Consider the following 11,241-nt stretch of genomic DNA (forward strand, 5'->3'; position numbering starts at 1 on the left):
GACTAATGAGACAACCGACTAGGTTAAACTGCTGAAACCTATGTGATTCCATTCTAACTAACTTGAATGCATGCTGAGACGAATTGATTCAAGGTAAAATATTTGCAAAAACAATAGTTCCCAAAAGAAAAGGTTTCAAACATGTTGAAGAAAATAAATATGAAGAGATCGAAAAAACATAACTAATTCATATTGAAACGCCTGTCTGCTTAAAGTATTGCTTGCAAAGAAAAACCGAAGATGATTCGTCCTTTTAACTAAAAAGGAAAAATTCCTCCATTTGCTCATACAATGCAAATGTACCTATACTGTTTGTTGAGAAATTGCTGCCATCCATGCTCTAAATGCCTTTAAAGAAGATAATCTTGGGGAGAAAATAAACAATAGCAGGGATATATGCCTTCAAGATTAAAATTGATGAACATGAAGATTGCACCGAGAGTCTTATTCTTTCTGGTGAAACACATCAGAGTGAATCTATTCCATTCACTCAAGTCAACTGGAGGAGGCCATGCCCTTGGTTCGATTCTCACAACAGAGGAATCCACTTTAGGGCATGGCGTAAAATGCCTCTTGCTCACATCCATAAGGAGCTTGGTACTGGCCAGAAGATCCACATTGACAGCCAGGCGATTGAAAAGGGAATCACCAGGCTTTGCCACGAGGCGGTGGCCAAATTCCTTCTGAAGCATGAGGGTGGCACTTCGAAACTTGGGCATGGTGGACAAAAGCTTGAAGATGAGCGGAGATGATATCTGGTAAGGTATATTGGCTACACATATGTCAAAAGTTGGCAAGTCTGTTCGTAGTATGTCCCCTCGCACCAACTGTCCATAACAGAAAAGAAAAAGGAGATAGTCATATTAGAGAAGAGCAACTTTGATTTATCGTAATCCCAAAAATTAATAAGGTATCACCAAAGACAGCAATCACAAGGAACAAAAAAGGAATTGCAAGAGACAATTACGAAGACATCACAAGGGAACCTGCAAAGCACATAGCTTAGGCTAACCTTGCAGTAAACAAAATCTCATTCCAGTGCATTTTCCTTGTAAATCTGGCAGAAATTTTTCCAGAATCTTGGAATTACAGGTTTGAATTGCATAAATTTAATACTGAGGTGCCCAATTGGACATAAGGGGGTAGGGAATCCATCTGCAACATCAAATTTGCAAAAAGAAGAAGTGTTTTATTGCCAAAATTGGCATTTTTCATTGCCAGATAGAAAGTGCAGTACGTTACAAGATTATGGCTTCCCAAAGCACACAGGTACTTCTAAGCATCATTAGATTGGAGAAAGGTAGTAACTGAAGAAAAGAAGGCTGCTATCACATAAGCATGAGGACTTCACCCCATAGCCAGTTTTCATCGCATAGGCATGAGAAATTCACCCTAAACCCAGTTTTCAGATTGGCAAAGATTTGAAAAAGTTTTAATGTATGTGGTATTTCACAAATAAACCTTCTTCAGTCTTGTTGTCAATGTAGGATTTTTTTTTTTGTTGATGTTTCCAGTTTACAAATGCAGCAAGCGCACCCTTCTCCATTATGGGATTATCACGATGAACTGAAGTCAGGTCATGCAGAAAGCATGCCCATTTCCATTATGTGAATATCACAACGAACTATAGCAGGCTGACAATAGATATTCGAAAACATATGTCTCAGTGATTGTGGCGGAAGACCTACACCTTGCCCCATCCACATGGAGCCAGAGCCTGAGCCGCTGCTTACACAGGTGCATAGAAGCAACAGCTCATGAAGGGAAAACATGACTCTGAGGATTTGAAACTTGGGGTGGGCATGAAGAGTCACAATCCATGTGGAATTGACATATTGTTAATGAGGTAAATAAGGTGAATGAATGTAAAAACAAGATGCAAAGGAAATTGGAACTCACCTCCAATCTCTGAGCCATTTCGGTCCCCTTTATGCATTTGTGAACTACTTCGATCATCCGGGGATCGATCTCGACTGCGATGACTCTGTGGGCGGCCTGCAGCAACTCTAGGGTTAGATTTCCAGTACCCGGGCCGATTTCCAGGACGGTATCGCTTTCTCTCATGTCCGCTTTCTCAACGATGGATTTGGGAACACCGGGATTTGTGAGAATGTGGGATTTGTGAGAATGTGCTGCCTGCTCAGTACAGCCTTGGGATCAATCAACTCCACCCACAGACAGTACAAGAAAAGCCCACCAATAGGGTTAGTGGGACGCATGTAGCACTAGAGAGCCCGGTTCAGCTGCCCTGATGAAACTATTCGATCCGCCAAATGAAACGCCCAAACTGTTTGGGCAACCCTTTTGAATCAACGATCAACGGCTGAAATTGTTGCAATCGTCTAACATATAATCGTGTGGCTTACACGATGGTAGGTAAGCAAAGAGGGGAGTTGATTTCAGAGGGAAACGCCTTACGGCGTAATAAGAACTTGCATCATATGCACAATTAGAAAAAACAACTCAAAAGGAAACTGTTGTTTTCAAAATTGGAGTTTCTAAAATGGGACTTAAGTTTTAACATGAAAAGAAATTTACAAATTCAACATTCCTAAAATTCTAATTTTTTCATTCCTAAAATTCTAATTTCAGGAAAAATGAAATTTAAAAAAAAATTGACAATTTGACAGCACTTCTTAAAAAATTTTAAGATATTATTCCAATTTTGTTTTTAAATCACAAAAATCAATTTTTAAATTTTTTTTGACTGGTAAAATTTTCTTCTTACTTCTCTGACTTGCCAGAGACCCTTTGAAAGGCTCTGACATGTTCAATTTGGATCCCTGATTTGAACAGTCGTTTATAGTTACTTGACATATCAAAGATAGAAACTATCTTTTTATAGTTACTTACATATCAAAGATAGAAATTATCTTAATAGAGAGTGAAGAAATTTTCTAGTGCCTCGTTATTATTATTAGAAAGAAAAAGATTTTTTTTGATGGTGAAATATGAAAAAGTTAAAATTAGTATAGATTTATTTAAAATTTAAATTTATTAAATTTTTAGATAAATTAAATTTTGTAAATATTTTTGTGTAAAATTAAAGAAAATATTTGTATATTTAAAAATGTTTAGGTGGTATATCTGATGTTAAGATGGATTTAGGTTGGCTTTGAGCAATACACTAATAGTGGATACTGAAATATTTTATTTATGATTTACATTCTTACATTAAAATGTTGATACATATCTAGTGATATTTAGAAGTAGAAAACATATATATTTTTTTTGAAGGAGGAAAAAACAAAACGATCTTCATTAATAAAAAAGTGTTTACATTATCATAAAACTTTAACTTAGAAAGCCATAAATCATAGGCCTGAAAACAACAAATTGAAGCCTGTCTCAAAACTTCGCCATAGCAATAGGGCCAATAGTTGATGCCCCGGAGCCAAGACAAAACAAGAGCAATATGTGAGGAAACACAGTCTTGAAAGGTACATTTTAGAGAGCCTACTCATAGAGATATAACATCCAAAATAAAATCCTGAGAGGAAACCGACCATAGAGACCAGACAAAAACAAAGCAAAGAGGGATCGAGAATGTGCAGATCTCAAAAGAACCTTCTCCACTAACAAAACCATTTTCCAGGTGCTCAAAATACATCAACGCCATAAAGAGAGATATGTGGCACTTGGATAATGCATTAACTTCATAATTTTGCTCTCTATAAACATGTTGGAAGGAGATGTCTGAGAAAAAGGGCAATGAAGACTTGATATTCTCCATCCACTTGCATAAAGAAAGGATAGAGTTTGCATCACCAACGATCAAGACATTTTCAATGGCAAGCCAAAGGACACAATGCATCACTCCCCAAAGGGCCACCATTTCAGCCTTGCAGTTAGAACCAATACCACCATACCAAAAGAAGTGATATGCTTGGGAAAGAATTATCCTAAGCACCGAAACTGTCCTCTAAGAGGCTCCGTCGAAATAACTTATAGGGAATGAATCCGCCAAGTCAACATAAGATACAGAGTGGGAATGTGCCTTGAGAGACCAGGGACCTATCTCGTGGAAGTATGCAACAAAGTAGAACACATATATTTATAGGATATTTTCTATCTCTACATATGTAATTATATTGTTATTAATATTTTTCAAAATGTTATATGTTCACACACATACATTTATTATTAGTATTTAGAAATTTTCTAATTTAAATAGTTTTATTATTATATAAAATTATGTTATTTAATATATGCATTGAAATATATTCAATCCTGAGCAACCTCTGCACTATCTCTATCTGCCTCACTTCTTCCTAGACAAGCCTTGGCCAATACTTAACCAAATTTTTTCTTTCCCAAGTCCCTATTTCCTTGCGTTGTTTCCTGGGACTTATCCCCAATTAATTAGGGAAATTCCTCTATATGAATTGTGCAATCCTCATAGGCCTTCCTCTAAATGCATGCACTACCTGTACAATTCAGATGATTATACAACTCATAGAACAATCTCTGTGAACTCCAATCTCAACTGGGTAACTCTCAGATCTGACATGCATGAGTTATTTATGAGTGAATCATCACTTAACTAGTTGAACACATGAAGAAACACCCCACTCTTTGACCTCCTACTAGTTCCTCCATCAGTTAGAACCAATTTAACTTACTTTAACTCAGTTAAACTGAATTAATTAATTACAACTCAAAATAAACTCAATTAGGGCTCCTATAATGTAAGAGACATTCTACATGACTCTAGTTAGACCTTCAACTCGAATTAATTGAGCTAACTAAGTCAATTTAACTTAGCTAACTCATACAAGTTGTCGTGTGATGTGGAATTAAAATTTTATTCCTAATTTAATTCAAAGACAAAATTAAATTATGATTTTCTTGTTGCATTTTCAACATAAGGGAATGAATTTTCTTAAGCGTTGTCCTTCCCCAACGAAATTTGTGACCTTATAAATATTGGTAAGGCTTGGCCACTTCATGATTGTCTCCATTTTGGCACGATCTATCTTCAACTTGTTTCCACCAATAAAATACCCTAAATACACCAAAGAATGTTGCATAAACTCACATTTCTTGAAATTTCTAGTAGTTGGTGCTTCTTTGAACAATGCCTCTAGCACGTGTATCAAATGTGAAATGTGTTCCTTCTAGACCTTAGCAATGTATACTAATATATCATCCAAATACACAAATAAAAAATGAATATAAATATAGGTACAATATATCATTCATTAATCTCATGAACATAGTTGGTCTGTTGCATAAACAAAATGGCATGACGTATCACTCATATAAACCTTAACTAGTTCTTAAGGTGATTTTCTAAGTATCTTTTTATTTGAGTCAAACCTAGTGATACCCTAATTTTAAGTCCAATTTGTTGAATTATTTTATATATTGCAACCAATCCAATAGATCATTTATCCTTGGTAGGGGTACTTGTGCTTAAGTGTAATTTTGTTTAAGTCCTTGTAATAAATGCATATTCACCCAGTGTCACATGTATCAAACATGATTATGATGGGTGATCCACATTGTGAGGTATATGGTTGAATAATACACTAATCTAGCAACTGCTACAACTGAGTCTTCACCTTGTTTGCTTCTATTATGAACTACATGTATAACCCATTGTCTCGAAACAAAGAGTTTGATAATAGTTGAATCTCTCTTCACCTTGTTTGCTTCTATTATGAACTACATGTATAACCCACTATCTCGAAACAAAGAGTTTGATAATGGTTGAATCTCATTCTACACTTCCCTCTTGGATTGTATCCCTTTAGGTCCTAGAACATTCCCTTCTCTGCATATAGCTATGCTTCCAATTGTTATCTATGTTCTTTAGTGCACCCCTCTAGGGATTCCATGATTGTGATTGACACTTATATATACTAATTTTCTCTTAAGAATAGTAAAAGATCTATCTTGCTATAACTAATTAGTTTTTTGGCTTGGTTGGAACTAGCAAGTGAAATTTTAGATTTATCATTGTTCATGTTGATGGTGAAGCTTTTTTAGTCCTTGATGAGGCATTATTGGTTGGATGCCCATATAAATATTACAACATACATTAAAGTATAGCGATGCCCAAACACTACTCCATATACATCAAGTGGAACTACATCCATTTCTACTTCATCAATAAAATCAACATTGATAGCAAATTTGGTTTATACTGTTTTTGTTACATTGATTTTCATATCCTTATTTACCCATCCCAATGGATCTAGTGTAAGATGATCTTGAACCTCCAACCCTAATTTGTTAACCAGCTCCACTGCAATATTATTGTTATTCTGAGTCGAACAATGCATCAATTTATATCTTTTTGATTCATAAACTACTGTGAATATTCCACCCCTCCCCTTAGTTCATTGTAACATAACCTATCTAATAAGAATATACTAAAATTTAAAATCCATACTATGAAAATTAATCTTTCTGAGATGTTTTAAATTTATTTAGTTATTGTTTTCTTTTCATTAACTGGTTACGATTCAACAAAATGCGAGTTCGTCCTCAACATTCATTTTCGTCCAGCCTTGCCAAACGCTTTCCTATGCCACAGGATAAGCTTTCTTCTTGTTCAACAATTTGTATTGCCAACCCACGCATAATGTCGTGCATCCTGAAATACAATACGCTCCCATCAATGCCCCTCACAGTGGGTTCAATCAACCAACGATCGGCTAAAATGTTGACATATATTTTCCCGATCTCCAATGGATCGTGATCAGCTTCATCTCGCAGAAACCTTCTCCCATCTACAACCAAGTCAGGCCCTCTGCATAAATGATTTGGTCTTCTGGAAAGGCAACAGCTAAGAAGGTGAGGGATTTCTTTCGCGACGGATTATTGTTTTGGCTCACTGTTACTCAGTCTCCATCTTTTGCAAATCTAAGGAATCAACTCTTTTCACAAATAGCAGCTCCAGATAAAATAAAATATGAATCAAGAGGCTTTGAAAATATGGTTATATGAGAGTATGCAAGGCAAAAGGTTTGTCTTGTTCCTGGATGATGTGTGGGAGGAGGGCTCCAAATTGCTAGAGGAATTGGGTCTACTCCGGCTAACAGAGCACTCCAATTCCAAAGTTGTTGTGAGTTCAAGGAATCACAGAGCACTACGAGAGATGGGAGTTACTGCAGATTCGTCCACATTGATAACAATGGCAGATTTGATGGAACATGATAGTTGGCAGTTATTTACTTATCATGCTTTTCCATACCACAACGGAAATCTGCCAACAAACATCGAGGAAGGAAGAGCGAAGGTTGTGTGTGCAAAATGTGGAGGGCTTCCCCTGGCAATCAAAGCAGTGGGTAGGGCAATCGCAGGCATTATTGTTGCAGTCCAGAGGCTGTCAAACCCCAACAACAAAGATCATCAAGCTATCTAGGATTGCCTAAGGTTGAGTTATGAAGACTGTCTTGAGGAGGAGAGTTTTGCCCGAACCACCTTTGCCGAGCACACCAATCCGCGAAAACGGAGAGTAGGCCTCTGCATCGATCACTAACTTCTCTAGTGTCGCAAAAGCATTGTGTTGCCCCACTATGAGAGGCTCATTGATGAAGAAACCCTTTGAAGAGTCAGGTTGGGTTGTGGTTAAAGAAGCAGTGACCAAAGTCGAAGAAGTACACTGCTCTTCGATTCCTGCAAATCTCTGTCGGAGATCCTGAGTTTGGGCCAAGCTAATCAGAGGAACCAATCGGAGATGTCGTGTGATACCTGAAATCAAACGAGTAATCCTTCAAATCGTTTTATAACGAGAAATCACATCATACCTCGGTATTGATGTGACATTTTTGATGCTTTGTGGAGAAGCTTATCCAACTTCTTGAGCCATACATTAAGAGCTGAAGGTCCCAGCTTATTGGGGAATTTTTTCGTATTCAAATCCATGAGGTAGTGCTGGATCTCCTTCATAATCGTCTCAATCCTCCTTGTAACATCTTTCAGATTTGAGAATCCTTCCCTGCAACGAAGAGCAATGTCAATGTGAAGGAGGATCTGGCAGATAGTCAAGTCTATGCCCGGACCAATAAATCCAAACACGAAACCAGCATCACCAATGATATGATTGCAATAAATGCAATCAACTTGTTAACACTAAAAAAAATTCGAACTCCAAAAATTGGTTTATGTTGATTTTTTCTTAAAATTTCTTTCCCGCCACTGAACTTCAGTATTACGAAGGTACGAACACAACAACAGGAAACTCTCCGAGGAAGGTAACCAGAAATTGTGGGCACAGCTTTTTTTAACCATTATCTCCATACATAATTATGAACAAAGCATTACATATTTATAGTTGCACAACGGAGTCATTGCGAAACTTTCGGTTAATCTTTAAACTTCTGTTCTGCATTAGAGTTGGTCAACAGCAAAACAGTAACCGTAAGAATAGTTAAGAATACCATAAATTAATGTATTATATTTAAAAATCTACATTAAAATACCATAAATGAATGTATTATATTTTAAACGACTGCAATGTTTAGATTAGGAAGATTTAACCATTCAAATTTACGATTTTAATACATTAGCATTAAATTTAATGTAGAAACTATTAAAAAATATTTCATGTATCATGAAATAGGCCATCCATGATTCCATATTTGATATTAATACCGTATTTTATCCCGCTACGGCTTGCATTAATCCATTGACTTAGAATTGGAAATCAATAAAAGTGAATGGGTGGAATCCAAGACATTTTCTCCACGTCGAAAGTTCTTGAAATCTATAATGGTAGAGCCGAAATGTGAGGGTGTAATTAGCTAGGCTGTGAGGGTTCAACTGTTGCGTATCCCTAACGAGTGAAATAAGGCATGTGAATGTGAATGAGATATTTCTTCCTGGTTTGAAAATTCCACAGATTTATAATGCAACATTAAAGGTTGTCCACCCATTTTAAGGTCCCTGGTTTGCTCTATTAATTGACTTCAATTCATGCATTGCGTGTCGTTGAAGTTCTTTCATGAACTGAAAGAAGCCGAGAGAAGTCAAGGGCTTGCACGGCAAGAATGGACCACCATGATTGTGAAAAGAAAAAACACTTTCTCAATGAAATTGGCGTTTTTTTTTTCAAAGAGAAAAAACCGACTTTCTATTAACGTAGCAAGGAAATTACATAATTTAGTGAGAAGAACAATTCTCATACATCATCAGATAGATCCTAGAAACCAACTATTCCATATCAGAATGACAGGTTAGAGACAGATCATTTCACAATAGAATTGACAATTTTCATGTGACCTTCCTCTTTGGAGAATAGGGCTCTTGTAAAAAAAATTAAGACTTTAAACATAAATTACATTGAAGATAGAAGACTATAATAAAAAAAATAGTCCAAAGAGCAATCAGCCCAAATATTCAGACAAAGTATTTAGATCTCAAAATGACCCATTCCCTACAGAATGTTAAGGGAATGTTATGTTCAAATGACTTGAGGAAGATCCAATCAGGTTCCGAGTTACATCCATCTTTGGACAGTCAATCTGCTTTTCCGTTTTGACTCTGATAGATATGAGAAATAGATATATAGTTGAATTCTTTGATCAAGGACTTAGTTTTGAGTTTCGAAGTGGCGAAAGATGGAGAATTCAAAGGACTTAGTTTTGAGTTTCCAAGTGGCGAAAGATGGAGAATTCAAAGAGGCCCTCTCATTTGCCCATTCAAAGTAGCTCAGCACGAGTATTGAAGCCAGTGCCACGGTTCTAATGGAAACAATAAGTGCATGTTGGCCCTAAGTGAATGGCCATACCACATCCACGGAGATCGAAAGAAAAAGCCCCATCAAAATAACCAGTAGGAAACTTAGCCCATATATTGCGTGAATGAGGAGGACATATATTGCGTGAATGAGGAGGACACTCGAGGACGGGAGATGATGAGGCTGAAAACACCTGATGGTCAGTTATGATTTTGCAGCTGGTCCACCAAATGTCAGGCTTCACTTGCTCAAAAATAAGTGCATTCCTAATACGCCAAATACCCGAGATAATGAAAAGAAGACTCGTGTCCGGAGGTGTTGGTTATTCACAGTCCAACTGCCAAGACATGAAACAATGTCTGAACAATCCCAATCTGTAAAGGAGTCGATCAAGTAAAGTACCTACCCGTGTCCAAATCGAAGTTGCAAAAAGACAGTGAATAAAGAGATGATTGACATCCTCACCATGAGATTGGCAGAAGCAACATCTGCCCAAACCCTGATAGCCTCCCTTACATAGGATTTCCCATGTCAAAATCCGATTATGAACCACCAGCCAAGAAAAACACTTTAGTTTCAATGGGAAATTCCTTTTCCAAGACCGAGCAAGCCAAGGGTGTAACAGATTATTTCATGTCAGAAGTCGTATTTCTTAATGACGGGTCCATGTCTTCTTTAAAAGCAATACTGTTTTTAAAAAATTAAAAATGTCAAAGTAATTTATTAATAATATCAATCAAATTTGTCAATAATAATATCAGTTAAATATTTGAGAACAATGTTTTGTATAACTTGATACAAATGATTTGAACAGTCTTTTACAGTTACTTGACATATCAAAGATATAGTTTCTATTGAATAGAAGCTTACGAAATTTTATATGACAAAATTAATTATTTATTTTTATTATAAATTATGAAAAAATTAAAATTATTATAGATTTATTTAAATTTAAGATATATTAAGTTTTAAGAGATCATAACCAATGGCACCTTGTAGAAATTTGGTGATAGAAATGCAACTACTCAAGAAATTCAATCTAAATCAAGAGACACAATTTTACTCTACTGCTCTGCGAAAATTAATTCACAATTTATAACAACATTCACTAACATGCATCAATCACATACACAAGTACATAGATTTATCTAGGGGAAACCAACTAGGAAAAAACCCTTAAGTCTGCTTGCATTAATCAAATAAATAGAGAATCTATTAGAATTTCTAGCTCCAACTCTGAGCTCAACCTGCAAAAGAAAAATTGTTCTCTCTTCTCAATGAGAAGCTTTGATGTAGACTTAGTCAATTTCTACCTCCACCTAAGATCTTATTTCCTTCCGCAAATCCTGAGGAAATTAGCCCTTATTCTGCAAGAATCTCCTCCAAACTGATTGTGCAATTCCCAACGATTGATCATCGATTGCATGCAACACATGTACACTCAAGACTAGTCTACAATTGATGTTACACAGCCTTGGAATTTCCACCACAACTGAGCAATTCAAATTTCTTTCATGCATGAGCTATTTTTGGTAGATTGGTCAGTTAATTGG

The 11,241-nt window shown here is 36.3% G+C and overlaps 2 protein-coding genes across 2 annotated transcripts; one reads left to right on the forward strand and one right to left on the reverse strand.

Annotated features, from left to right (window-relative positions):
- Nucleotides 1-350: 350 nt before the first annotated feature.
- Nucleotides 351-6,859, reverse strand: LOC149264775 (uncharacterized). The gene is made up of 4 exons (XM_089400808.1): nucleotides 6,849-6,859; nucleotides 6,520-6,757; nucleotides 1,900-2,136; nucleotides 351-827 (listed from the first exon to the last, which is right to left on the reverse strand). Exons 1-4 carry the CDS (start codon nucleotides 6,857-6,859, stop codon nucleotides 351-353), a joined length of 963 nt encoding a protein of 320 aa, XP_089256934.1.
- Nucleotides 6,860-6,958: 99 nt separating this feature from the next.
- Nucleotides 6,959-7,372, forward strand: LOC149264776 (disease resistance protein At4g27190-like). The gene has a single exon (XM_089400812.1). The coding sequence runs from the start codon at nucleotides 6,959-6,961 to the stop codon at nucleotides 7,370-7,372; it is 414 nt and encodes a 137-aa protein (XP_089256938.1).
- Nucleotides 7,373-11,241: the final 3,869 nt, after the last annotated feature.

This window comes from Pinus tabuliformis, chromosome 6 (genome assembly GCF_031772625.1).
Source record: "Pinus tabuliformis cultivar Carrire ecotype Pingquan chromosome 6, CPIR1, whole genome shotgun sequence".
NCBI classification, from domain to species: domain Eukaryota; kingdom Viridiplantae; phylum Streptophyta; class Pinopsida; order Pinales; family Pinaceae; genus Pinus; species Pinus tabuliformis.

Coding starts and splice junctions, on each gene's coding strand:
- LOC149264775 (XM_089400808.1), bottom strand. Junction 2,137..6,519: donor GTGGCATAGGAAAGCGTTTG/GCAAGGCTGGAC, acceptor TGTACTGAGCAG/GCAGCACATTCTCACAAATC. Junction 828..1,899: donor AAATGGCTCAGAGATTGGAG/GTGAGTTCCAAT, acceptor TGTTATGGACAG/TTGGTGCGAGGGGACATACT.
- LOC149264776 (XM_089400812.1), top strand. CDS start 6,959: ATGCAAGGCAAAAGGTTTGTCTTGTTCCTGGATGATGTGTGGGAGGAG.